This window comes from Balaenoptera musculus, chromosome 10, assembly GCF_009873245.2.
Source record: "Balaenoptera musculus isolate JJ_BM4_2016_0621 chromosome 10, mBalMus1.pri.v3, whole genome shotgun sequence".
Taxonomy (NCBI): domain Eukaryota; kingdom Metazoa; phylum Chordata; class Mammalia; order Artiodactyla; family Balaenopteridae; genus Balaenoptera; species Balaenoptera musculus.
This window is the reverse complement of record NC_045794.1, coordinates 43,989,521-44,017,397: the sequence shown is the minus strand read 5'-3', so window position 1 is coordinate 44,017,397 and position 27,877 is coordinate 43,989,521. Positions and strand designations below refer to the sequence as shown.

Here is a 27,877-nt window from a genome sequence, read left to right as displayed (position 1 = left end):
GACTTCCGGGGTACCAAGAAGGAAGGATGGCCCCCGGCTCTCTTCATATTGAGGAAAAGATACAACCACCTGGCAGGGCTGCCCTGAAGCCTTGGGGCCCTAAGGCCCGGCTGGCTGCGACGCTGCTTTGGGCGCCATCTGCTGAACAAAGCCGGGAACTGCACCCTGGCACTTGGCCCATGGGAAAGAGGCGGGGCGTTGCGTGGACGCCTCCCTGCCTGCCCTCCAAGCCTCAGTGAGTCCCAAGCTGCAGGATGTGTTCCCTCTCCAGCTGTGCGGAGACCACCACCCAGATTCCAACCTGTTAGCCAAGCTAGATTGAGGACACAGTGGCTATTCACGAAGAGGCCCTTGCTGGGAACTGGAAAGGTCACCTCTCCCCCTTGTCCGAGACACCGAGGGGCCAGGGTAAACGGCAAAAGCTGAGCAGAAGTAAAGAACCTTCCTCAGACCCCACAGCCAGGCCTCTCCTGTCTACTGCTTTTGATTTTTCCAGGCAGTGGAGGGGAGAGGGGAGGAGGGAAGGCAAGATTCACCCCTCTTTACTGAAGAAGTAGTGTGATGGAGAGAAAAAAGAACTTCAGAAGTGTAAGGTCCCCTTCTGCCACCCTTGCTGTGCACCTCAGGCAAGACCTCACCTCTCTGGGCCTCCATATATAACAGGATGAACACCGCACCAGGGTTTCATCAGCTTGAAGAGACAATGCACGTGAAGATGCCCAGTGCACTTTCACCCGGCAAACAACACACACAGCCAGGCCAGGTCTCCCTTCTTTATTGATCTCTGGCTATAGCAGGATTCTGGGAGACCAAGGGCGCGGGTGAGTCACATGCGTCTCTGCCGCACTCAGGGTGGGGTAGGAGGGACAAGTGGCAGGTGGCAGGTCTAAGAGACCATGGATATGACTTCACAGGAACAGGGCCCACTGTACAAATGCGTGGTTGGTACAAGACAGGAGGAGGGCAGTCACCTGGACTTGGGCCCTTCCTGGGACAAAGCGGGGTGAGAGGAGCCTGAGGAGAGGAAGGGGCAGGCGCCTGGCTGGGCTCTCTCCAGAGGACACGAGAGCAGCAGCCCTGAGCCCCTGCCCGTCTGCCTTCCACCCGCCACTCCCCACTTGTCCTGGGGAGGGGCCTCTTGGGCCGGGGCTAGGAGGGGGAGGGACCCTCTCTGTCAGCAGCACAGGATTACTGGGTTTCACCTCACCCTCCCCATGCGCCCTTGACCCCAACCCAGCTCTCCCGCCTGTGCTCATAGGATGTATCCTGAAGGTGCTTTGCTGGGGAGACTTCAAAGCACTTTACAGACATTGGTCGGATGGGAGCCTCCCAGCCCCAGGGGAGAGGAAGGAGGCAAAGGGTTCAGGACTCAGCCAGGGCAGGTGACAAGCCCCAGGGGCCTAGACCAGTCCCGAGTCCTTGGGGACCCCAGGAAAGGCCTCCTCTCAGCCCCTGGTGGCAATGGCTCCTCTTCCCCCGGTCACCATTTCAGAATGGGAGAGAGGGAAGATTGCAGGGTCTGGGCTGGGGATGGGACTGAAGCAGTGCAGGTCTGGGGTAAAGAGGATGCCCCCCATTCCCAGGCCCTAGAAAGGTACCATGCCCTGAAGGAGCCCACTCCCCTACCCTCACATAGGGCTCTGAAAACCCCCAGCTTCCTATCCTATTCCAGCCCTTCCCAGGGGAGGAAAAGGGGGACCCAGACCTGCCAGCTAAGATCTGGGGTGGGGGCTGAGGAAACCCCCAAAATGTATTGCTTAGAAACTTGGAGGCAAAAAGGATGGGGGAGGACCCAGGGGGCTGGCATCTCCAACCCTCCCCCCCAGGCCCTGGGAAGCCTCCAGGAAGCTCCCCTCCAGCCGATCATCTGGTCATAGGGAGAGTCCAGAGGCAGGGGGGATGGACACAGTGACCACTGGGAGCCTGAAGCTCCCCAGTCTTGCCGCCGGGAGATTAAAGTGCGCCCCAGTGGGTGTCGGATGGGGACAGGCCCTTTCCCCAATCCCGCAATCTCTGGCATTTGTCCTTCGGGTGGGTTGTCTGTTCCTCGACGTCCATGCTCCCTTGGAGCAGATGGGGGAGCCAGTCCCGATGGATGGTGCTGATGACATCGAACACTTCGGACCCGGTGAGGACCTGGAGGAAGAGGAGACACCTCGGTGCTCTGATCTCCGCCTTCATCTCCAGCCTGACTTACCTTCCTCGGGTCCCACCGGATCCCCACTCAGTCCCGCTTACAGTTGAGCAAAAAATGCCCTGCAGAAGGAGCTCAGCCAGGGCGCGAGCAGGGCTGGATTGAAAGTCATGCCCAGCTGACCTCCCGGAGCCTTGGGCCCTGACTGCTGCCTCTCCCCAAGCCCTCACAAAGGAGCTGCTCAGCCCCACTCCCCTCCTCCTGCAGGTGGGCGGACTCTGCTCTGCACTCAGGCCCCGGCTCGGGTCTGTGTGTTCACTTCCTCCATATCCCCGCTGGGAAAGAGGGAAGGACCGCCTTGCATCCACTGAACCCCAGAGATGACCCTTCAAAGAGGCCTGTGGGACATCCCGCTGGCCCGACTCCCTGCAGAACCTTAAGCCCTTCCCCGTGCACCGCGACAGGCTCACCTGGGCCAGCCCCCGGCTAGTCCAGATTCCCGTTCTGGCTGTGCTCATCGTCGCCAGGGGAGGCTGAGGCCTCTTCCTCACAGGGGGACAGCTCGTCAATGGACATCTGGTTGGTGACGCCTACAAAGGGGCATGAGGGAAGCTGGGACCAGACCAAGCAGTATATTTCCCCCAACCCCAAGGAATATGTGGAGACAAGTAAGGGATTCTCACACATCCCCCGTCCTTGGAGCTGAGCTATGTTCAACCCATGCCCACCCGGGAAGAGCCTCTCCAAGCTTGCTAAAATGCACAGCCCTCAACTCCCACGTTAAGGAAGAGATGTCCCAGCCAGGGCCACCAGGTTACCACATCCACAGGGCACCACTGACAGACCGCAATGTGCATGGGGTCCCTCGGGTCGTGGCATGTGGCTGTCCCTATCTTCTCTCAAGTCCGCATTCTAGAACAGTCCAGGCCAGTCAGCCAGTCAGTCGTTCCTGGGGTCTTACTGCAGCCTAGTCAGTTCCCTTCCCAACTCAGGGAGGGAGTCAGACAAAGGGTTGCTTGACGGGCTTAAGGAAAAGGGACCCGCTACTGCTGCATCAGCCGCCCTCCCCGCAAGGCCTCATCCTCCCAATGGACCCACCGCTTGCCGCCCGTTCCTTCCATTTCTGCTTGTTCTCCTGAATGTATTTGGTCCAGGTAGAGCGGAAGCTGACCACGTCGGGGTTGGGGTCTCCCACTTCCACATCCAGAGAAGGCTGGCGCCACTGGAAGCTAAAAGCCGGACCCCCAACATTGCAGAGGTCAGGCCCTGCCCACCCCAGAGCCATCTTCACAGCCCTCGGAGTAGAGGGGATGGAAGACCAGGAGGCTCAGGGAGCCTCATCCTTCTCTTTTCCCTCTGCTAGGCACCCGCAGTCCCCATCCCTCTCCACACCTTCCCTCCTACTAGAAGGAAAATAAAAGCAGATTAGCAGAAAGGCAATAAAGACAGATCTAATGGGAGAGATATAAATATGGCGGAGGGAACACAGGTGCAGACCACACTCCCTGCCCCCCATCCTTCCGCCCCTGTGTGTGACTCGCAGTAGAGGGGCTCCCACTTTTGGGGTCGCCTACTTCTCCACGCCCGCCATGCCTGTACCTCCTCCCTGGGAGTCGGTGCTCTCTGTGGGTCCCCGGCTGCTGCGGCCACCCTCACCTGGGCTGGGTTTTAGACTTGGAGTCTTCATCCCCCATGGGCTGGACACTCTTCTCGGCCACATCAGTCAGCACAGAGAACGTGGGTTCCACGATGAAGTCAATGAAACCTGCAGTGCAGGGGTAACACAATGGAGCCATCTGACCTGGGGGACTGGGCAGAGGATACTGCCAGCACAGCTGTGCCCCCGGCTGCATGTAAAACAGGGTCACCTGGGGCTGAAAAGTTCCTGGTGGGGGCAGCCTTTGTGATGATGTCTTCGCGACCCCAGAGAACTCCACCCCAGGACCCCATGCTCTAGCACAGCGGGCTTGCCACTACGGGAAGAATGGCTTTGAAGGATGTGGACTTGGAGAGGTCCTGACCCGGCCCAGCCAGCATCCTTTAGCCTTCGCCACTCTCTCCTCCCTGCGGGAAGGGACACTCACCAATCTGGGACTGTGCCACGAGAGTGGAAGTGCGGTCACAGAGCGGAGAAAAGGGCAGGCCCAGCTCTGCCTCTTTGTCACCCTGGGGGAGCAGACAGGGCGGGGAAGCACCTCAGTCTACCAGATCGAGGTGCAGCTGGGGGTAGAAGGGGCTGCCGGGGGAGAAGAGGGATCTGTGTGCCTTTGACCTGGAAATGAGTGGCATGCAAATGCCACTGCCAGCAATTACTGTTAAGCTTTTCGGAGATGACATTGTATCCCATGGGTTTGGGATCAGGTTGGCAGCGGCAGGCCACTGAATGAGGAGCTGGAGTAGGAACAGGGAACTTGGAGAACAGAGGGGAGAGAAGGCCCCATGGCGGGGGGGGTGCGGGGGCGGGCAAAGAGGCCTCATACCTGGCGGAAGAATTCCTCCATGAGGGCCTTGGTCCAGCGGCTGTGAACCGACCACTGCTTGGTTGGGTGGCTGATGTCAGCAGCATGGAGCAGTAGAGACAGGGCCTTGGACTTATCAATCCTGTTGGGGCAGATGGCAAGGGGAGGGAGACTGATATTTTAGGAAAAGGAAGCCTGGACCATTCCTAACTTCCCATCACATGCCCTCTCTCAGATCAAACTTCAAACACCCTGTGAGGCTAGACACACACACACACAAACACACACACACACACACACACACACACACACACACACACACATTTACATAGGTATAGGAAGCAGCCCAGGCTTTCAGAATCAAAGGGCCTGGGTTCGAATCCCCACTATACCTATCACACACTAGCTGTGTGATGAAGAGCAGGTTACTTAAAATTTACATATTTCATTCTCCTCAATCCTAAGTGGAAATAATAACAGAATCTGCCACATAGAGTTGTTCTGAGAATTAAATGACATACAGCATATAAGTATTTAGAAGAGTGTCTGGCACCTAATAAGTGCTCGGTAGATGTAATCTATAATTATTATTATTATAATTATTATTATTATTTCCCAACAATGACACACTCTGACACTGCACACTCTCCCACACACAGACACCATACATTAACACACACCTTCAGGACACACAAACACAGTCTGTTCTCCCTTACATTTATATACTCCCACCCACTTTTAAGCAACATTAGATGTAATTATGGCATTTCTTCTGTGCTTTTTTTTTTTTTAACCTCACATGACTCTCCCAATAGCCCTATTAGAGTAGGAACTAGTGGCAAGCTATTGTGGAGGGAGGCATTACATTTTCACATTTCACAGATACAGAAATGAGTCCAAAGAGTTGAATGCTTTTCCATTACATTCCAGAGTAAGCCTGACCTGAAGCTGCCCTGAGAACGCCCATCTCAGACCCCCAGCCCAAGCGCTCTCCAATAGACCGGCTGCCTGGGCTGTACACAAACCCAGAGCCACGTGCACACACATCACATACACGAGATACACTCAGATAGCTGGAGCCAGGAGAGTTTCTATATCCAGGTAAAGACTTGTCACACCCTTTACCCATGTGGATGCCCCCCCCCAATTCACACACCCCTCACTCTGGCCTATGCCCAGCCACACCCCACCATATCTCACCTTTCCAGCTGCTGCAAGGCTGTCTTCATGGACTTCACTTGCTGGAAATGGCAGGACATGTCTGTGGCCAACACCATCTCAATGACCAGGGCCCGCAGCTCTCTGAAAGGACAGAACCCAAGTATTGATCAGCACTGCTACGCAGGAGTTCCGGGAAGTGGGAAAAGAGGGTTGGGGTGAGGGGGTCTCTAGGGATGCCCACTCCTGGCTTCTGCTCACACGAACTCATCCTTGGTGAGGTTGATGAAAATGTTCATCTCGTCGTCCTGCATCATTCGGAAAACAGAGCTGATGTGGTGATTCTCCAGCACGGAGCGATCATTGTACAGGATGGCGCATTCTGACCTGCAAAGCCCAAGTCACCGTGTCCGGCCCTCTGCACCTCCACTTGGCCCCTCCTGCCCCTGCCACGTCCCCATCCCTCACTTGGTCTGGATGTGGAAGCTGTTGGTAGTGCCGGTGTGCTCATAGTCGTGGATGGCTGCAGCAAAGATGATGGCCAGGACCTCGATCTCCGACAGGCAGTGCTGGGAGAAAGAGACAGACGATGAGAGGGGGCGGACCCCCTGCCGGCCCCTGCCCAAAGACCTCCACACACAGGCAGGACCGCTCAGCCCAGCCCTTCCATTCTTCGAGGCCAGCTCTTGAGCTAATGCAGCCACGTTTCTCAGCTCCCGGAATGGCCAAAGACCTTCCTCCATCCCAACCAGCAACATTCCCATCACATGCCGGCACATATCCCCAGCGCTGCCCATGAAGTTACGGTCCACCCAGGAACACTCTAGAGTGAGTAAGCCCAATCTGACTCTGTAAAGACTTTGGGATGCCAAAGGAGAGGAACCAAAGAGAGAAAAAAGGAAATGGGAGTAAAGTCTAGACTTCCCAGTTCTGCAGCCATAAGACCATAAGTCACAGAAGAGTGATTTCCAGGGCACCTACCACCATCCCCGTGCGGAGCAAGAAGCAATGGACCGTCTGGGTAACGTCAGCTGCATGTATCTGGTTATGGTAAGGGTTCTTGTACTTCCCATAGCCTGTCTCCAAGGCATCCAGGAAAGTCATCAAAAACACAGTGGGAATCTGCAGTAGGACAGAGGAAATCGAGATTTGTGGAGGATGTGCGGGAATGGCAGCGGCCGAAGACGGAGGTCAGCAAGGCCCTTTCCTTGGAAGGCAACAGGGCATAGGAGAGCGCTGGCTCCGGAGTCGGGTGAACCCGGGTTCACATCCTGGCTCTACCACCTGCTGGCTGTGTGACCTTGAGCAAGTCACGTGCCTTCCTGTGCCTCAGATGCTTAACTGCAGAATGAAGATAATACCACCTACCTTGAATTTAACGAGATAAGCACAAGGCACTTAGTAAGTGTTCTCTAGAGAGTAGCTATAATTATTATTATTTCCCTGGAGATTTTTAAGAAGAGGAAAGAAAGTTTCCCTCCTACCTTCCAACCACTTCACCCCATCCCCAAGCCAATACACTGGAGAGGGGCTCAGAAGCAAACAAAAGAATAAGATGACCCGGAGAGGCCCCTCTAGCCAGATGTGGATCAACCCCCTCCTCTGAGAAGCCTTTCCCCACCCTTCGACCAACACACACACACACACACCCAAGCACCAGGAGCCAGAGCTCTGTCGGGCCGTGGGCTACTCAATCCTGTCTCGGTCTCTGCATATGCCCTGGGGTACGTTTGCTTCCTTCAAAGGCCCAAGGTTCCCAGAGGGCAGGGCTGGTGTCTGTACCTGTCCCTAGATCTCTGAGGCTGCGAGGAGAGCGGGGTTCAGGACTTGAGGAAGCTTCTGTAGAGATGCACAGTAGTGACGAGACAACAGAGGATGTGCCACTAGTCAGTCAGACCCTAACATCCCCCGCCCCAACCCCTGGAGGGCTGTGCCCCAAATTCAGGGAATTTTAAAGGACTGTTTCCATGACAACCGCCCTTGCTTTTGCGTTGCCATGGTGTCCCTGGAGGAAGGGAAGGGAAGGGGAGGAGCATGGGAGGGGCTGGGTGCCCAGGAAGGGAAGGTGGAGCTTGAAAAGGGCGGCTCCAAGGGGTTCTCTACTACTAGAGCAAGAAGGCTCCTCTCTCTCTAACTGCCTTGGAGCAAGGTGGGCTGGGGCTAGGCCAAACCCAACGTGATGCAGTTACTCTCGGAGTTCCCCGAACCAGTCCTGCCGGATGAGGAAGCACCCGTAGGAGAACTTGGTGTCTGCAGTAAGCCTGAGAACCAGTCTGGAGAAACATGAGCTGGGAAAAGTCTTAGGAAAAATAAGAGCCTGCTGTTCTCCGTCCTGGAGAGGGCAGGATTGGAAAGAAGAAGAAAACGCAACTGCGGAAGAACAGGGCTCAGGGAGGCACTGAAGAAACTCTCAGCTGAGCATCTCAGGGAAGTTCTGGAAACCCCTTGGGAGTTGTAAAGGGAGGAGCCAAGGGTCAAGGAAAGGCTCTCAAACACCAACAGTCTGTTATAGTGGAGTGGAGGCACAGGTGGCCGGGTGGCCTTCCAGAGCCCTCTGGGAGGGGCCCTCCGGCTGGACTCCTTTGACCCCCCCCAAACCCCTCAGAACACATATGCTCTCCTCCACCCTAACGCCTATTGTCACCCCCACCCGAGTGCTCACCAAATATCCCCATGGCGACTCCTCAGCCCCCCTCACCCTCCACTTCCAAGTGTGGTTTTTCCACATGCAAGTGATTTTTTACCAGACCCTGTTCCCAAAAGACGCTCCCTCCTGGCACAGGATCTGAAGAGGACGTTAATCCTGTACACTTCCTGGCCAGCCAAGCTGAATGGAGCAAACGGAGTTCACACCCTCCCTCCCCTCCTACAGCCCCACCTAGCCTTGCCAAGAGCTGACCCTCTCCCTAAAATCCCTCGGACAGAGACTAGAGCTGGAGGGGGAGGGGAGGGAGAGGCCCCCCCTCCCCGGAAACAAATGGAGAGACGCTTGTCCTGCAGGGCACCAGCTGAGAGCATCTGGCCTCTAAGCCTCCAGCGTCCATGGGCAGGGGCAGGAGGGCTGAAACAGGGAGCTGAACTTGCAGCCAGCCTGGAGAGGACAAGTTAGGGGACAAAGCAAAGGGCGAGAGTGCAGAATCCTAGGCTGGACAGTTGCAGGGCTAGAATCTTCCCCTAGAAAGCAATACATGAAGCCAGAGGCTGGGACTGCAGCAAGTGAAGGAAAGGCTAGACCGGGGTGTGCACGGGGCGACGTCCCTGACAGTGAGACGGAGCCAGGGAGCCTGTGGAACCTGCTGCTTGTTGGGACTCTTTGAGAACAGGGTGGTGGGAGTGGAGAATCCTACCCAGAGGCAGGGATAGGATGCTGCCCGACCTTAAAGCGGCTGATGAGGTTGTGCCGAGTCAGCAACTCAAAAACAATGGTCCTCAGGGCGTGGTCATCAGCTGCCCGGTTCAAGGAAAAGACATCAAAGCACCAGAGATCCAGGTTCTGTGGAGAAACAAGGAACTAGGCAGGGAGACTCCCAAGGGGGACATCCCCTGCAGCAGCAAGGGCTGCAGGTAGACTTCAAGGAGGACTTCCCAATGGTTACAGAGGCTTGGGAAGCAGGAAAACAAAGCAGTGGTAAATAGGCCTCTTTCTTCCCAGATATCATGCAGTATGGGAGTGACAAGAAGTCAGGCGTGTGCCTCTTGAGTGGGGAAAAGTTGTTTTGAGGAATATGGAAACAACAGTTAAAAGGGAAGGCAAAAATCATCCCGTAAAGAGTCTGAAAGTCCCAAGGACTCTTCCACCCCCGCAAGCTTCTCCTCTTGCCTGAAACCCCCGGGATCACCTTGAGACAGTTGAGGACCGCAGTGGAATAGGTGGGGCCCACAGAGGTGTACGTTCTCCGGAACATCCTGAGGGAGAAGAACGGAAAGGAGCCCAGGTGTGAGGTCTGGGAGTGGGGTCGGATCAGGCGGGGCTGTGCGGATAGGCCGTGGGCATGCGGGGCTGGTGGTACAGTGGGGTCCTGGAAGACGAGGGTGGCTGGGAACGAGGGACACAGCGAGGGGTAGAAGCGGGCAGGGCGTGGGTGAGCCTCACCGTTCCACGAAGATCCCAGCCTGCACCGCGTGCACGATGCTCCGGAACTTGGGCTTCTCCTCTGCTCGGCGGCCTTTGGCCCGGGCCTGCTGGGTGAAGGTGGAGGCCAGCCAGTCCCGCACCTCTGAAGGCACCGCGTCAGACCGCAGCTCCTGCAGCTCATCCTCCGTGTCCAAGATTTGCCTGAGGCCCCAGAAGGGGAGTCACAGAGGAAAGACGGCAGGTGCTTCCGCAGCCTAGAGGCCTGGGCCCAGCCACACCTTGGAAACTCTCACACCAGCTCTCTCCCTTCTCTGACCCTCCCTTCCCTTTCTTTTGCTAAGTCTTTTTACTTCTGTTTCTCTATCTGATGTCTCCAATAATGAAACAGGTCACTATGCAAGGTAGTGAGCACCCCAACTCTGGAAGTATTCAAGCAGACAGTGGAATGGATACCACCCGTCGAGGATGCTACAGACCAGCAGCACTGTCCTCCAGAAATAAAATGCAAGCCACGTATAAGTTACTTTAAATTGTCTAGTAGCCACATTCAAAGGTTAAAAAAACAGGTGAAATCTATTTTAACGATAACGTTTCTTTAACCTAATACACACAAAGTACTATCATTCCAATGTGGAATCAATATAAAAATATTAATGAGATCGTTGACATTCTCTTTTCAAAATCTTGTGAAATCCAGCATGTATTTTACATACACACACATCTCAATTCACACTTGCCAGGTTTCAAGCCCCACAGCCATGTGTGACCAGTGGCTCCCACCCTGGGCGTGCAGGTCTGGAAGGCCTCCGCACTGGGAAGAAGGTTAGGACTAGATGAGCTTCAAGGTTCCTTCCGGCTCTGGAACAGTGTTCTCTTCTTGATGTCTGTGTTTGTCTCTGTCGCTGCAACTCTATGCCTGTACCTCTGCCGATATTTCTACTTATAGATCTATCTGCCCTCCCGCCCCTCCTCCCTGCTTTGGCTGGGTCAGGTTTCTGTCTGACTCCCCGGCCCTCCCTGAATCACTGTCTCTGTCTGGTATCTTTCTCCTCTGTGTGTGGGTTTCTCCCCGCAGCCCCATGTCACCACTCTCACCGCGTCTCATTTATGTAGACGGCCTCCAGCAGGGAAGCTGTGTACTCCAGGTTTTTCTTCAGCTCCTCAATGTTTACCTCCCCATTCTCCAACTGCTTCACCATGTAGCGCAGCCTGTAGGGGCCCGGGTACAGATAACCTGCTTAGGCACTGCCACCTTGTCAAGAGAACAGGATACCTCTAATAGGATGCATTTTACAGAAACAGCCTCAGTCTTCCATAACCCATTAATCTTTCTAATAGAATAACAGCAGCTGGGCTTCCCTGGTGGCACAGTGGTTAAGAATCTGCCTGCCAATGCAGGGGACACAGGTTCGATCCCTGGTCTGGGAAGATCCCACATGCCGCGGAGTAGCTAAGCCCATGCGCCAAAACTACTGAGCCTGCGCTCTAGAGCCTGCAAGCCACAACTACTGAGCCCACGTGCCACAACTACTGAAGCCTGCGTGTCTAGAGCCCGTGCTTCCCAACAAGAGAAGCCACGACAATGAGAAGCCCGCGCACCGCAACGAAGACCCAACAGAGCCAAAAATAAATAAATAAGTAAATTTATTTTTTAAAAAAAAGAAAAAGAATCCGCCTGCCATGCAGGGGACACGGGTTCGATCCCTGGTCCAGGAAGATCCCACATGCTGTGGAGCAACTAAGCCCATGCGCCACAACTACTGAGCCCGCGTGCCACAACTACTGAAGCCCGTGCACCTAGAGCCCGTGCTCCGCAACAAGAGAAGCCACCACACTGAGAAGCCCATGCACCGCAACGAAGAGTAGCCCCCGCTCGCTGCAACTAGAGAAAGCCCACGTGCCGCAACAAAGACCCAACGCAGCCAAAAATAAATGAACAAATTAATTAATTTTTTAAAAAAATTAAAAAAAGAACAGCAGCTAATGTTTTTCATCACAGGCCATTGCCACTGCCTGTACTAAGTTTACCTAGCCCCCAAAGTTAAATCTCGGGCTCTTCCACGGTCCCCATCCCCCTCTGACCTCTCAACACCCCCCTTTTAGTCAGTGTTTCCTGAAAACTCTTGTTTAGATTGCCCAGGGCCCAGCAGAATTAGGCAGGTACAAGCTCCCAGGGTGATGTTTTGGGGATGCGCTGTTTCATAGTCTGAATAACCAAGAGCTGAAACTGCTTATTTCCCCCTAAGAGAGGGCTTTGGGATCAACAGTCATCAAAAGAGCCCCAGCATTCTTTCATTATGTCTTTTGGTCTTGGCGGGGAGGGGGTACATGTCCACAGCCCCTCTGTCCCTGGCAGGGATGGCGAAGACACAGAACAAAGACCAATCTGAATGCTTTCGCCTGGCCTCACTCCACCCTGGCAGAGCTAATCGATTATGATTCCAGAATCCATCAACCAGGACAAAGCAGGGTTAACCCCTGCCTCCCCAGTGCCACTCCAGAGAGAACCTCTGGCCAAGGGTGACTGTACCCATCCCCTACCTCTGCCCCGTGGCAGCTTCCCACAGAGCCAAAGTGGGGAGGGTGGGGTTGGAGGTCTCACTTACTGGATGCTTTGCCTGAAGGAACAATCCCTCATATTTTGCACTCATGAATTCCGGGGGATTAACAGGGAGTCTTCTTAAAAGTCCGGTTTGTGACTGCCTGAGTCCAGCCCAGGCAGTCACAAAGCAAACAGAGCTCTCTGACTTTAGATGGTGATTTTAAAGAAAGCAATGAAATATTCCCCTCTGGCTCCTTCCCCCAGCCCTGCCCCACCCCATCCCACCTAAAACCAAGGTGGTGTGAAATGGTGGCCAGCACAGTTCCCCACTGAGAGGGGCTTCAGAAACCCAAGGTCACCCTATGAGTCAGGGAGGAGAAGAGAATGAGTCAGGGACTGGAGGCTGAAATTAGCATCGATTCCCAGGGATGCCGGGGGAGGGAGAACAATGGCATTCCTGAACAGAAGCAGCTCTAGAATCCCGGGGTCTCAGCAGCTTTGGAATAGGGGCGTCCAGAATAGCCAGCCCCAGGAAGCGTCACTGGCCAACTCTCACCTCAGGAACCAGCAGTCCTGGCCAAAGACAGGTCTGAATGAAAATGGGGCAGAAGGGAAAGGGGAAAAATGGGTGGGGAAAGAAGTTGGAGGGTGACGCTCCAGCCTCCTCGGTGGGCTATCTTCAAATATCACTTCCAGCCTTCCTGCTGCACCATCTCCATGTGGAAAGAGCAGGTAGTTCAATAAGGAAGAGTCCGGGTTCAGTAAAGCTCAGTCCCAGCTCAGGCTTCATTAGGGAGGAGGAATAGAGGCTGACAACATAAAAGGCTTTCCAGGGGGCTTCCCTGGTGGTGCAGTGGTTAAGAATCCGCCTGCCGATGCAGGGGACACGGGTTCAAGCCCTGGTCTGGGAAGATCCCACATGCCGCGGAGCAACTAAGCCCGTGCACCGCAACTACTGAGCCTGCACTCTAGAGCCCGCGAGCCACAAGTACTGAAGCCTACACGCCTAGGGCCCGTGCTCTGCAACAAGAGAAGCCACTGCAATGAGAAGCCCACGCACCGCAACGAAGAGTAGCCCCCCACTCGCCGCAACTAGAGAATGCCCGCGCGCAGCAATGAAGACCCAACGCAGCCATAAATTAATTAGTTAATTAATTAAATTAAAAAAAAAAAAAGGCTTTCCAGCCAATGGGCTGGAAAGGAGCAACTGACAGCTGACCAGAGATCACAGAGGAAAGAGGTACACTCTGCCATTGGGGCACACGGCTTCCCTCTCCTGGTCAGTCCCCATGGCCAGGGACCCTCAACTCTGGGGACGCACAACCCAGGAAGAAAAAAAGGCCTCTGGTCCCATCTCTTCCCAATCCCAGCCCCAGTCTTCCATTTCCATCAGCCCCTTTTACAGCGGAAAACTCTGCCCACTAGGGGTCAATGCCCACCACCAAAGTTCTTCTTTCTTGAGCCACCTAGGGAAACACACATCCCAGCACAAGCTCCCAAGTGAACAGCCAAGCCCATGGGTGCTCATTTGCATGTATTTGCATAATCTCTGACAATGCTGCCAGCTCTACATTCTAAAAAGGGCTTTCTCCTACATTACCTCCTTTTGTCTTCACAATGGGCCTAGAGGGAGGGAGAGAGGGAGGCGGGAAGGCAGTGCTGCCCCGATTTCCAATGCAGAAACCCAGGCTCCCAGCACAACTCTGGGAGGCAGGACTCCTGGATGCAGACCTTTCACTTCCTGGCTCTGAGTCCTGGGCAAGTCACTAATTCTTCATCAGTGTCTATCAAAGTGTGGCCTGTAGACCACTGCATCTGAATCACCTGGGATACTTGTGAAAATTTTAGATTCTGGGCCTCACTGCACACCTATTGAACCAGAATTTCTGAAGTTTGGGTCCAGGGATCTGCATTTTTAACAAACATCTCAGATAATTCTCATTCACACTAAAGTTTGAGAAACTTTATTTTCAAGCTTCAATTCCTTCATCCGTTAAATAGTGAGGATAATAGTAAACCACCTGTTAATAAGAGGATTAAATGAAAGAATGTATGTGAAAGGCCTGGCATATAAAATGAGGCTCTTTAAACATGATTTGAATTGGAATTAACTGACCAGCATCATGCTGGCCCAGCTCACGCCTCACTCCCTTCAAGTCCAACAAGCGCCTGCTTTCTTGATCCCAAGTCCAGATGGAGAAGAGTGAGCCTAGTTTGGATGGAGGCTGGTAATTAGGAAGCCCCCTAACAGAGGAAATGAGAGGATGATAATGACCATGATCTCTCCTTTATCATTACAAACCTGACTTGAGCCTCACAATCTCCTTATGGGGGAGGTTATAAGACTCGTCCAAGGTCACACAACTTGTCAGTCTCACTCAGGTCGGCAAGCCTACAACTCACTCTACTGGAGCCTAACTGTGTCCCAAACACCAAAAGCGAGGCTGGACCCCACTGCATCACAGCTCCTTCAGGGTCAGTCGTCCATCCTTCCTGGGGTGATGGTGTCTGCAGACACCATCAGACCCCCAGGAAACTGGGGGTGTCTTGACGGCACTGACAGTGACTTTTCTATCCTGGCAGCTGCGCCCAGAGCACATAGTACATGCTCGGTAAATGTTCATTAAACAATAAAAGCGAAAGGGAGCAGATTAATCAGGTCGGGGGCTATCTGCCAGCACTCCCAGTTGAGATCTCAGGGCTTGGGGAGCAGAGTGCGGTTGTAGGCTGGCTTTCAACACACCCCTCCCTCCAAGTTCCTCCCATCTCCACCTCTCGATGTTGTCCAGGAGCTCTTTTACAGCTCCTGTTGAAATCTGAACCCAACATGATCCAGACACCAGAAGGAGGGGGGGAGGGAGGAAAAGAAAGATTAAAGAATAAATTTGCCAAATGGGGAGGCCAAGGAAGGGACCTGGACTCGGGCAGCTGGAAGGATCCAGGTGCTGAACTTCTCCCTCCTGAAGTTACATAACTCTCCCCACGTGTCTCTCCACGACACTTCCTGGCCTGGCGGGGAGCCTCTCTGATTCTAATGCCCTTCTGAGTTAGGATCTCCACAGACCCACCCAAAGTCCACACCTTGGCATTCATCTGCTTGGACGAGCAGGATGCTCACCCCTGTCCCGTCCTCGTCCAGACCTAAGGAAACCTGCAAGCTTCCCAACAGCCCTTCCACTCCACTCCTAGCCCTGGTTCACCACCACCACTTCTTTCTCCTTTATCTTCAGTCCCCATACCACGATGGGAAAGCCTCAGGTCCTGACTGCTGGAGGCCCCAGTCTCTCCCAGCTCTAGGCAGCCAGCTGGAAAAGGCAGCTCTGAATAGTAATAATCCCAACGCCCCAGAAGAGTGCAGCTTCCCCAGCCCCCATGGGATGATCTGATGATTTCCAAAATCCCCTGCCACTACTTCCAGCACCCACACTCCCTGAAAGATCACTGTAAGTAGGGGGCTTAGGACAGGGCAGCCTCAAGCTAAGAGGCTGGGAGTTGAGAGAAGAATCCTATTTCCCTCTGGAGGTTTTAAGACCAGATGAGGAGATATTGGAGGAATATGAGGTCCTAAATGATGCTGGGGGGTCACGAAGGAGAGAAAGAGGGGAAACACTGCTAAGTCACCTGCCACTGCTAACACACACACACATAGCATATGGGGCTGTCAAGTCTTGATCCCTCCCCTCCACCAAACTACAACTGGTAGACCCACAGCAGCCTGTCCTCCTCCCCCCATCTCCCTTCCTCATCCCTGGCGCCTACCTGAGGATGGGGCCTTGGAGGTGACGCCTCGGCACCGGAACAGGGCTTGCCATGGGAATCAAAGTTTCCTACTTCAGAGCATCAAAATGCTGCCCCCGGGCCCCCTGGGCCCCTGAGGGGAATGGCTCCCTCTTGGGTCCCTGACTTCCTCCTCCAGGTCTCAGCAAAAGTGACTGACCAGAGAGAATTTGGGGGAGGGGAACAGGAGGAGCCTGGCTGGGGGAAGGAGTGATGAGGCAGAGACCCAGCCCACAGCAAGTGGGTGAGAGGCCGCAGGAAAAGTTTCACATCTGAATCAGACTGAAAACAAGAATCTGTTCTCAGAAGAATCCCAGAAAGGACAGAAATAGTACAGGCCAGCCCCTTGCTCTGAGGAGGTGGGGCTCCTCTTTGGGGAGAAGGAAAGGGTTAGCAGGAGGCTTAAGGGTGCAGGGACAGGGAACCATCCTGAATTTGTCCATGAGAGGAAGTCTGTAGTGAAGGGAAAGGGCTCTGCAAGAGCCCCTCAGCGAGGCTAAGGCAGATTCGGCTCCCTCCCAGGGTCTTTTTCCCCGGGGCCATTCTTCAAAATGAGCTTTAACCCACCTGAAAGGATGGAAGCAAGACCGGAAGAGAACTAGAAACTGCAGGAGAGGGGCTCGCTAAAGCTAGGGATCCGGGGATCCTTACCCAGAGATCCGCTCAACAGGGAGGGAAGCCCCCGCCCAAGTAGTGGCTGAAAGTCAGAAGGACTTGCTCATCGAAACCGAGAGGCTGGGCAAGTTTCTTTAATACTCCCAGCCCCAGTTTCCTCATCTGTAAAACGGGGACTGGGGAATAACCGTGAATTAACTGGAGAGAGGTCAGTCCAGCCCAGAGGGAGAAGAGAAGTGATGGGATAGCCTAGAAAGTGTCTGGGAACCAAGACCTCTCTTCCTCCTCCTGGCTTTGCTCTCGCTCAGGTTAGGAAGACAAGAGCCCGGCCTCTGCGGCGCGAAGTGGACATGCGTATACAGCTCCAGCCCGCCTCCGGATTGGCTGTGGGGTGACGTCACCAATACAAGTGCATTGGGGTCGCGATTGGTCAGCGGAGGGGCGAGGCGGGGCTAAGGAGGAGAGCCGGAGTGAAGCCAAACGCAGCGGGGGAAGAGAGTTCCGCTCGATTACAGTCTCCTTAATCTACGGCCTAGGGCTGGGGGTAACGTGGGGATGAGGAAAAGCGACTAGAGGGGATGAGTATGACTGGAGAAAGAGAAAAGAATAGAAACGGGCCAAGAACCAGGATTTTATGATGAGAAGTCTTGCTCCAACCCCGCACACACCTCGCCTCGCACCCCTCCCCACCAGAAGGAGGGAGAAATTAAAATACCTTGTCACTGTGCCATAGCCTTGAAGGCTTATAAACAAATGAAGTTTGGGAAATTACTGGGACCAGCGGAAATGGGCTTCAGCAGCAACAAGAAGCAGCAATGCAGGTTAAATGTCTACAAAGTTGTGTTCTAGTAAACTCCTGGTAGCCATGCAGCGCGGCCGCTGCGCTAGGTAGTGTTTTTAGAGAGAAAGGACTAGACCCAGAGTCAGAGACCTAGAACTGCCACCCAGGGGATGAGGGACAAGTTATTCAGCCTGCTCCGTAGACAAGCTCGCTTGGAGAGATACAGATGGGGTGGGAGTGGGGCCAGGTGGTACACCAGCAAACACCAACCCAAGTCAGCTTCCCTCCCTCACCTGACTCCAGGTCCAGCCCCCCTGAGCCAAGTAGGCACTAACCTCAACCATCCTACTGAAAGGTAGAGATTTTTTAGACTAGAAAAGCTCTAGAGAGGATGTCTTGTCCATCCCTCTGCTCTCTTGCCCAGTAGAACCAAAGATGGTTGTACAAATAACGGCTTACCACATCACCCCACGTGCATACATGCTGCATCATCCCAGCGTGCACCTCGTACATGCTCATCCCAGCCTATTATCAACTGTTCCTAATTAGAAAGGATATTGATCAACCACCATCCCTTCCTGGGAAAAAAAATTTCACACGTATCCACTCACCCACACATATACACACATGCCACACTCTACCTCTGTCTGAGCTAAGGAGACTGTTCCCTGGATGGGAGGCAGGGCATAGATGTGATGATCCCAGCATGAATTTTCCTTCAGCCCTTAAATGTAGTTTTAAAATAGCAAGGAGCCCAACTATAATGCCTCCCTCCCCGGTCCATCCCCACCATTCCCCACCTGCACTGAAGAACAGGAGCTGGAATAGGGGATGAGCAAAGCATAGGAGACTCTGCCTGTGGTCAGAGAAGAGGGGTGTAAGGGGGAGTGGGTGGAGGGGTGCTGGGGAAGGGATTACCTGGCTGATCTAAAGGCTCCAAAATCTCAGAAATTGAAAAAAATCAAGGAAATCATCTAAATCCAATAGAAAAAGGATATGAATTAAAATCAGGAGATTTTTGCCTGGACTTTAGCACTATGTGTGACCTTGGACAAGACACCCTGGGCTCCAGTTTCCTTGTCTGTAAAATGGGTAAATACACGCTTCATAGAATTCTCACAAGGATCAAACGAGATCATATGAGAGCACCCTGGGAACTATAAAGTGATGCATAAATGCAAAAGATTACTATTTAGTTTTTATTTTAGTTAGTTCATTACAAGTCCTCCATGAACAAAGTCCCCTGTGCCCACCCTTGTACCCAGGGCCCCTGATGTGGAAAAGCCCAGTCTCCCCGCCACCACCATTCCAGATGTCTGGGTCTCCTCCCTGGCTCCTTATTCCAGGGACCAGGGAATCAGCGGAAGCGGAAGCTGGGGACATGCAGAGCATGGAGCTCCAGAAACCAGGAACAACCAGATCCCCACCTTACCCAAGCACTGCCGCTCCCCTCACTCCCCTGGCTTCCCACTGCTATGAAGGCAGCCCCAGTTCTGGCAGCTGGCTGGGCACAGTGGCGGGGGTGGCTCCAGAGGTAAAAATAGCCCCCCTCCCCCCCCGTGACAGAGCTGGGGTGCCATCCCGGGAGGCGGCAGGCCTCAGGTTGACATGGCAGCGGTGGTGAGAGATCTCCAGGTACTGGACAGAGGAGCTGGATGGAGGGAGGGTCGAGGGAGAATTGGGCAGGGCCTGGGGAAGGCTGGTGGGTAGTGGGGGAAGGACAGGAGCCAGGAGAGTGGAGGGAGATGAGGGAGAGGGGCAGGAGGTATTAAGGGGGCAGGGAAAGAAAGAAAGGACACTTGAAAAGTGCTGCTGCAGAAGGTCTGGGAAACACTGAAGAAGAGGGGGACGAGTCGGCTCACATCCTGCGTGTGGCTGAAAGCAACTCCCCCTCTGCCTCCTGACCAGACGCCCTTTCTAACACGTGTTCCTAGCAATGGCCCAGCACAGCTCAGATCAGCTGAGGCGGGGGTAATCTAAGCAGCTGGAGCCTTAGCCCAGACTAATAAGGACCCAGATACCCCAGCTGCCTGCCCAGCACACAAGTGAGTCACGTCTCCCTCAGGCTTCAGCCCTTGAAAGAGGGAGGAAATAGGAGGGGTGGGCAAGAAGGTCAGAGGAAGGCTAACCAGAGAGGAGGCTCCCAGGACCCAGCCCAGAAGACCTCTGTCTCTGGTTCACTTGCTCACTCCTCCTCGCCCTCCCTGCACTATTTAATTCTGCTCATTAACCACCTCCGCATGGACCACCCCACCGGCCCTCCAAACCACATCCCAACAGATGTTCCCAGCAGATGCCCTGCTTCCAGGGGACCTAACAGATGTTGAAGGTGGCCTTGGATGGGAGAGTGAGTTGGAAGCTTGGCAAGGTACTGACTGCCAGTGTGATGGGAGCAGCTCTAGATTGTGAATCAGCAGGATTTGAGTCTGGCCTCAGCCCTGCCCCCACCTCACCAACTGTTTCTGGGCCTCAGTTTCCCCCTCTGTAACACATTATGGTTCTCAGAGTCACTGCCTGGGTTGGAGGCACTAGGGAAGTAGGGTGCCTGGGTCTCGAGTCCCTGGTTGGAGTTTATCTTTCTGACTGGTTCACTGCTTCCCCCAACTTAGCCCTAACCTGATGCTTTAAAGGAGGAGGGTGGCTTTCTTCTTTACCTTAGGAAGGTTACATTCTAACCTCCATGAACTTTCCAGGAAGTTCTCCTGCATATCTATCTTCAGTCCATCTCGCTGCAATGAAAACAACAGCATTTTCTTGGCATTTCAGAGAAGAACAGAAAGGAAGAGAATGGGCAGGACGAAGAAGTCTTTGGGGTGAGTCTGGTGCAATTTGATTTATTATATTTCTTTCAGATTGGAATTTCTAAAGCTACTGCTTGTAGAGAGACGGTTGGAGCCTGATGACACTGTTGGCATGTGTGCTCACTCAACCCAGGCCCCGAGAAGTTTCCAAACAAGGTGGGCGCAGAGGAGAGAACTAGGCAGATGGTGCCAAGTTAGATGATCAAGAGATGATAAACAGGGGAGCGGAGAAGCCAAGGAATAGGAAGGAAAGAAGCTTCTCTAGTCCCCAGGTCCTGCCTGCCAGAGAATCATTAAGCCCCCTGGAAGCCAAGCTCCCTTCCCAACCTAAATGGTGCCAACACCAGCTGGCAGGCTAATCCCACTGCAGCCACTGTAATTATTTGCAAGTCTGACTTCTCATTGCAGCTGCGGAATCAACTGACCTGGGGGCCTGGCTGGATCCAACAGTACCACCTGAGTACCCCCTTTCTAGCTTTTCTCCCAGCCCTGAGCCCCCAGGCCTCTCCCTGGATATGCCCTTTCTCCCCTAAGCCTGCTTCTGCACCAAAACCCCATCCCAGCTCCCTCAGTGGACCTCTGCCAGGTCTGGGATGCTGAAGTCATATCCTAACCTGCTGTTTTCTTCCCAGAGAGGGAGAAGATGCCGCTGGAACTGAGGGGAGAGGAGCAGCTGCAGGGCTGGGGACATGGGAGACAGAGGGGCAAGAGCACCGGCACTAGGGGCCTTCCTGCAGTGAGTGGATCACAGCTCGCTTTTCTCCTTCTCCCTTCTCAGTAGTCCTTCTTCCCCTTCAAGTCCCATCTTTGCCCCACTCACTATTCCCAGGATTCTCCCCCAGTTCTCGGGGACCATTAAGTCTTCCTCCCTTAGGGGACAATCTCATTATATAACAACTGGGAGACCAGTCTCCCAGTGGTCTCACCTGCAGCCCACCTGCTGCCCTGGTTCTGTCCCTCTTTCTCTGCTGCTATCCTGAAGAGAGTTGGAAAATAGCTACTCAACTTCCATACCTGCGAAAATCAGCCCCCTGAGATCCAAAGGCAATTACCTGGCTTCCTCCCCAGAGGAGCTGGGAGGATGAGGTCACTGAGAAGGCGAAAGAAAGGCCTTGCAGAATACAGGAGTTGAGGCTGGGCTCATAAGGCGGCCCCAAAGGGTGCCTGCAGCAAACTTGCCCTGAACCATCACTGCAACAACGCCTGAGCTTGGGGAAGCCGGCGGGGGAGGGGTGGGGTCCTGGCTCCTGACCAGGAGAGAGAGGAAGAGGGACAAGAGAGGAGAGCAAAATAGAGCCCAGCAGAGACAGAGAAATAAGAAAGAGATGGGAACAAAGGAGGGAAGGGGCAGAGGAAAGGCTGCAGGAAGAATCAAAAAAGAGGAAAGCAGAGGGAGCAGAGAAGCTGCAAACAAATCCCTGATGATCCCCTTAAAGACTCAACAAAGAGGGAAAGATCTGTTTCAAGGTTCCCGGCTCCTCCATCCCAGTCTGATGGGAATAGCCAAAAAAATAAAGAGGAGAAAATGAGACACAACCCCTCACTGCATTGACTTCAGGAGCTCCCTGGACTGGGGGCGGGTGGAAAGGATCTAGAGACATCCAAGCTTCCTGAGTCTGTCTGTCACCTGGCCTTCCAGTCCGATAGCGTCATCCCCAACCTACTTCACCCTCCTCCTGGCAAAAGTGATAAGTGGCAACCTCAAACGTGGGATCTCCTCTGTCTTTTTTAACCGGCCTCCTGGGGCTCCCGGGCAAGCAGAGTGCTTTTGGGTTCTAAGGGACTTTAGAGATTCTCTAGAATAGGATGTGTCATACCTGGTCATATCACCCCCAGGCCTAGAGATTTAGGATAAATGCCAGAGGGGAATTCCTCCAATGCTCACGGAACTCACCAATGCGGTCCCTAGGCTCCCCACACCCACCAAAACTTAAAGTTGCTCCATCCACTTCTACTTTGACCAATTGGAAAGAGATGACAAGGAGTAAGTTTCTCTCTTTTCTTTTGACCTCAGGGGCCCACACCCTTTGTGGGACAGCCCTCTTCCCACCCCACCCAGCCTTCTATTCTCTAAGCTCAGTCACCTGCCTTACCCCCTCCAGACAACCACTCATCAGCAAGACTCTTCCAAATCAGGTCCCAGACACCAGGACTCGAACCTATTAAGTCATTCATATTCCTGCCTCTTGAGTCTTTATTTTCTCCCCATCCAAGCCAATGGCCACCCATTTATTCCCATTCCGCTGCCTCTTCACACAGCAAGCTTTCCCATGCTGAAAGAACTTCAGACTTTATCATTTAACAGCCACTTTCATATGGACGCTACCAAATAAAGAACAGAGACGCAGAGATTATGTGACTTCAAGATCATGCAGCTAATACTTGGCAGAGTGGAAACAAGAACTCAGGCTCAAGTCTCCCAACATTCCCTCTGCTCTTCCACTGCCACCACTCTGGTCCCCGGTCCCCTCCAGCCACCTGTTCTGACCAGAGGTTTGTGAAGTTCTCCCCTTGGTCTAAATTTGAGTTCCCGTATCTCTGCACCTCCCCCTCACCTTACTGCAGGTGTTTTCCACCCTCTACCATCGAGAGATGCCTCATTCAAGACAAAGCTGGTGGGGGCAATAGCTGCCTCCTTCAAGACAATAGAGGGGGATATAAAACCCAGGGAGGAGAGATTCCCTTTGCCATGGTTGGATATAAAGGAAGAAGGGCCAATCCAGGGAGGAAGGCACTAAAAATCATTCCCGCCGAGGCCTGGGAGAAATGATGCTCCTTTTTCTCCAGAGGTCCAGGGAGCCAGTTTATCCTGCAATCTTCATGGAAACTCCACAGCCATATGTAGAGAAAGGACAGCAGCACAGTTTTCAAAACTGGTAAGAGCCACAGAAGATCAGTCCATGGGGCATATACAAAATGAAGACAAAAGGTGGGATAAATCAGTGAGGCACCCAGCCCAGTCCCTGGGCTTCTCCCTCCTGTGCATTCGATCTCCCCAGGATTGTCCAAAATTTCGGTGTGTCACTAACACATACACCAGATCACACATACATATTATCCCATTACCTATACACACACTCACGTACACACGTACATCATCTCATTCACACATAGGACAATTTCAGGTATTCAGGTAAGCGCGTGTTTATTATCCCAACATATTTATTATCACACATGCCATTTATAAACATAAAAACAGACATCGTCATGGAGCTCACACTCCACCAAATGTCCTTGTCACGCACATCAACCTTTACCCAGATTCATATGTATACACGTCAGGCATTCACAATTTCATCCTGATACGTCTCGTTCATATATCCAGATTGTTTCTGTATCCTCTCTGTAACTCCTTCAGTTCCAGGCTTTGTTCTGAGGTCCTCAAAAGAGAGGACCACACCTTTTGTACATCACCCTCTAAAAGCAACAACAAAAACAACCTCTCCCTTTCTTCCATCCCCATGCCTACTCCCCTCACCCCCTACACACAGGAACACACGCAGCACAGAATCAGAGACAGAACTGGGCTCTCTGACATATACAGGTATATTCATTCATTCATTTGTTCATTCCTTTATTTAAGAGCAATTTTTGAGTGCCTATTATGTTCTGGGTCCCACACTAGACTCTGATGAAACAAAGATGGGCAAAAATAATCCCCAACTGGGTCCTTGCTCCAGGTCCCCTGAAATGACCTTGAACCACAGCTTAGGACATTGGGTCTACACCATGGGAGCCTGAGTGTACACCATGTGGAGAAAGGAGAAGAGAAAGGGATTGTGTCTATACTATCCCAAGGAAGAGGGAAGTTCTGTCTGTAAAATTCCAGGAGGAACTGGAGCAGAGAGAAGAGAGTGATGCTTGTACTATCCTGGGAGAGAGAGAGAGAGAGATCATATATGTGCTTTTCCTGTGTAGGTAACCCCCCACAGGAAAATATGAGGCAGATACCAGAATGGTTGAATTTTACCATTTGGATGGGTGTGGCAAAAACGAGGGGTAGGGTGCCTTCTCTACTCTCCACTCCATCTGTTGGAGTTGGTCCATATTACAAGCTCCACAGAATCAGGAACTGAGTCCATTTTGTCCACCACTATATCCCCAGCATCCAGCACATCACCTGCCCCACAGGGGGCACTCAATTAATAGTTGTTAAATGAATGAATGAGCTAAGGATGGCAAACCAATCTCTGCTCATAGCTTTTCTTGTTTCACAAAAGACACCAAAAACCCTTTCAACTTCTACTGGCCCTTCCCCCACACTCCTCAAGGTCCTCTGGTCTCAGAGAAGGGTGGGCAGGCAAGTCCAGTCCTCCATCTTAAGGTTAGAGATGCTGAAACTCATCTGGCCAACCCATCATCCCTGAACTGCCTGTCTCAGCCTCTCTCATGCCTCAGCCTATTAGTCTGCTTAGGTAGGGAAATCTTCCTGCTAGGTAGAGGTGAAATCCCACACTTAGAGACTCTCCAGCTAATATGCTCCAGATTCTGAATTTAGCTTTGGCAGAGTGCTAGTACGGGAAACAGAATTCCTGGATGCCCTTCCCAAGAAGAAATTGCCCTGGACAATTATATTCCTATGGGCTTTTTTAACCAGAGGAAAAAACACCAGGCCCAGGTTCCCTAAAGAGAATCTTGATGTCCCAGATTAGAAATTAAAAGGGTCGTAGGGGTGGGGGAGATAGGATATGCTGAGCATGGGAATCTATATATTCCATCTGTCTTCATTTCTGTTCCGTATCTAGTCCTGAGATGATCACGTCCATCTACCTCTTTCCAGACTAAATAGCCCCTTCCCACCCAGGCCTATTTGGGGACAGTGGTGACTGGGGGTGAGGGTGAGGGTTCTATTTCCATTTAAAGGAGGAAATGCCCTCTTTGCTCACCTCTTCAGAAACCACTCGACCCTGAGAGTTGTTTCCCTCTCCTACCCAGCAAAAGTCCTAAATCCTTTTATTTCCCTTCATCTGACTGGCAAAGCGCACACACACACACACACACACTCTCAATATTCAAACAGGGCCAAATCTAGTAAGCTATCAACTTGGGATCTAACTTGATATCAAGATCTGCCTCTGCTTTGAAAAAGTGAGACTGGGAGTCTATTCCTGGTAATTAACATTGAGGAGATGGTACTTTTCTGGGTAAGTTATTACGTGTAGCTAGCACTCTTAAGGACCAGATTGCTGAAGTGAGTGAAAACCAGAAGTCTCATCAATAAGATTAGTGATCCTCGTCCACAGTGACCTCCTGTAAGGACACCTCAGCCAACACACTCTGTAGGAGCAGCTGCCTCTACTCCCTCCTTTCCCTGGGTTTCAGTGCCTCCTTGTGAGGGTCCTCTTCTCTTGCCATTGACCACTTCTCACATTAAAGGAAGAAATAGCAATTTGCTTCCAGAAAAGACCTGTGGTTAGAAAGGTGTGGGAGAGAGTGAAATGGTAGAACCTGCTCATTTGCAGCGTCCCTTACCTGGAACGGAGGCAAGGGAAGTACATGATGAGCCACTAGTGCTGTGGGGAAGCATCCTGGGACACCTTGAATTCTGCCACTTATAGACCCTGTGGGCCCTTCTTTGCCTTTTGACCACTTCCCTACCTACCCTTCTTCCCAGCTTAGTTCCTGTTAACAGAGCAGTGTTTTCTGTCAAGAATCACCTGGGGCTCCTCCCAACAAAAATCAGTTCAATCCGGTTTTCCATTTCTTCATCCCAGAACCTCATTCCAAGGCTGCAGTTCATGGAGCCCGCAAATTGCATTGGTCAGAGACAGCAAAGGAGGGGACCAAGAAGCACATTTGGATTCCACTATGGCACATTTGTTGCCCACTATGCCTCCATTCTCCCTAAGGCCTCTCTAAGCAGCTAATGTGTAAATCAGACCCACGGGCCCAATATAAAGGCGTCATCTTATCACCACAGGTGAATGCTTTTTAAAAAAACACAATCATAAACATCTATCCATATTCTACCCCCATCTCTCCCTCTGCCGGAGCCCAGAAATGGAAAACTTAAGTGCTCACCATTGAGAATGCTGGGGAGGAACTGGGTTTGGAGGCTGTGTTTCCTGTATTTCCTCACCAAACATCTGCAGCCTCTTTCCTAGGGCCATGGAAAGTCTTAGCAGGGAGAGGAGCACTTCCCTAGCTCTGGTTAAGAATCAACAGACTGCGGAGATTACCCGATGGCAGCTGACAGGGAGATAAACATGATGCATGGCTTGTCTTTGACCCAATCCTCTCCTTCTCTGATGAGCAGGAAGAAAAGTTCCTTTCCTTCCCTGGAACTGGAGTATGGGACACCGGAGTCCTCCCCTTTCCCATTTATTCCTCCCCACATGCCCTCTTCCTGCAACAATAAGATGCCTAAATGTGCTTGGAGATCCTTGGGAGACCCTACAGCAACAAAAAGGTTTTGACAGTTACCTTGCCCCTGTCAACAAATCTCTCTTCACCACCACCCCAGCTCCCAGGTAGGGGCTCCACCCCTCCTCCTCCAGATCCCAGGTCGGGGTTCCACCCCTTCTCTAGATCCCAGATGGGTCCCCCATTATTAATATTCAGAGAGGTGAGCAGCTCAGGTATGGGGTGCCCCGCCCCCGCCCATCCCCTCCGCCCCCCACCCCGTTGGATGCAGGAGGCGGAAACCACCAATCCCAGTCGAGATACATATGACCCACAGGTTAGCACAAGTATCCCCATGCAGTAGATCTGCAACTGTGTGCAATCACTCTACACACATCTCTGTGACCCTGGGACAGTCATGCACACACGTGTGATGTGTCTCACATCTGCACACCCCTGCACATGGATACGTGTGAGTCAGCCTGGCACCTCCTGAATGCTGCCTGTCCGCGGCCCTGCCACACCGCAAATATTGTGCTGCCTCTCTGCGCTGCATGTGTCACCCGGGGGGTCCGCAGGCACATCGTTAGCTCTGCAACTCCTAAACCCGCTCCAACCGGCCGGCCTGCTCCGCACATGCCTTGCACATGTGGTCTGGCCACGCGTGTCAGGGCAGCTTATTTCCTCTCACCTGCCAACATGTGTGCCCGAGAGAATCCAGCGGCCCGGCTCCGGCTATCCCCCGCCTTTCCAGGCTCCCTAAGATCCCTTCCCCCCAACTCCCCTCCCCGGGGACTCACAGAGACCGAAGCTTAATCCACATCTTCTTGCTGGGGGCTGACTTCAGCTCCAGGTCTGACGGGCAGTCCGACTGCAGCATCTCGGGAGGGCTGCTGGGGGACAGCTCCATGCTCAGCCTCTGTCTACGGAACAGAGGGAGGAGACAGCCCCGCGGCTCAGCCTCAGCCGCTAGCCGGGAGACCCGCGCCCTCCATCCCAGCCCCTTCCCACCTGCGGCTGGCGGGGACCAGCCAGGCCGGTGTCTCTAGGCTCGGCCCAAGCTGGCAGAGCTGCAGTTCCTGAGGCTCCTCCTCTCCCGCTGCCCAGCCGAGCTCTGGGCTCCCAGTCCAAGCCCTCCGCGCCGCCGCCGCCGCCGCCGCGCGCTGCCGGAGCCGCCTCCTCGCCTCTCTCCT

General features: G+C 53.2%; 1 protein-coding gene and 1 long non-coding RNA gene across 6 annotated transcripts; one reads left to right on the top strand and one right to left on the bottom strand.

The window, feature by feature from the left end:
* Positions 1-759: 759 nt before the first annotated feature.
* On the bottom strand, positions 760-27,845 carry PDE1B (phosphodiesterase 1B). Of its 5 annotated transcripts, XM_036867194.1 has the most exons (16): positions 27,696-27,845; positions 27,485-27,607; positions 10,922-11,035; positions 9,845-10,027; positions 9,591-9,657; positions 9,128-9,244; positions 6,733-6,873; positions 6,220-6,320; positions 6,013-6,138; positions 5,794-5,895; positions 4,615-4,735; positions 4,219-4,300; positions 3,791-3,899; positions 3,233-3,363; positions 2,605-2,724; positions 760-2,136 (listed from the first exon to the last, which is right to left on the bottom strand). In XM_036867194.1, exons 2-15 carry the CDS (start codon positions 27,592-27,594, stop codon positions 2,621-2,623), a joined length of 1,608 nt encoding a protein of 535 aa, XP_036723089.1. In that variant the 5' UTR covers positions 27,595-27,607; positions 27,696-27,845; the 3' UTR covers positions 760-2,136; positions 2,605-2,620. The 5 variants fall into 5 exon arrangements, with proteins under 5 accessions (XP_036723089.1, XP_036723090.1, XP_036723092.1 ...); XM_036867195.1 differs by lacking the exons at positions 27,485-27,607; positions 27,696-27,845 and adding an exon at positions 22,898-23,059; XM_036867193.1 differs by lacking the exons at positions 27,485-27,607; positions 27,696-27,845 and adding an exon at positions 16,128-16,305 and having other exon boundaries at positions 1,714-2,136.
* On the top strand, positions 19,544-21,615 carry LOC118902632. Its single transcript, XR_005021585.1, has 3 exons — positions 19,544-19,909; positions 20,235-20,354; positions 20,975-21,615. It is a non-coding gene; the product is annotated as an uncharacterized LOC118902632 (long non-coding RNA).
* Positions 27,846-27,877: the final 32 nt, after the last annotated feature.

Coding starts and splice junctions, on each gene's coding strand:
- PDE1B (XM_036867194.1), bottom strand. CDS start 27,594: ATGGAGCTGTCCCCCAGCAGCCCTCCCGAGATGCTGCAGTCGGACTGC. Junction 10,028..10,921: donor GTCTACATAAATGAGACGCG/GTGAGAGTGGTG, acceptor CTGGGGCCTCAG/GCAAATCTTGGACACGGAGG. Junction 5,896..6,012: donor CTCACCAAGGATGAGTTCGT/GTGAGCAGAAGC, acceptor CTGTCCTTTCAG/AGAGCTGCGGGCCCTGGTCA.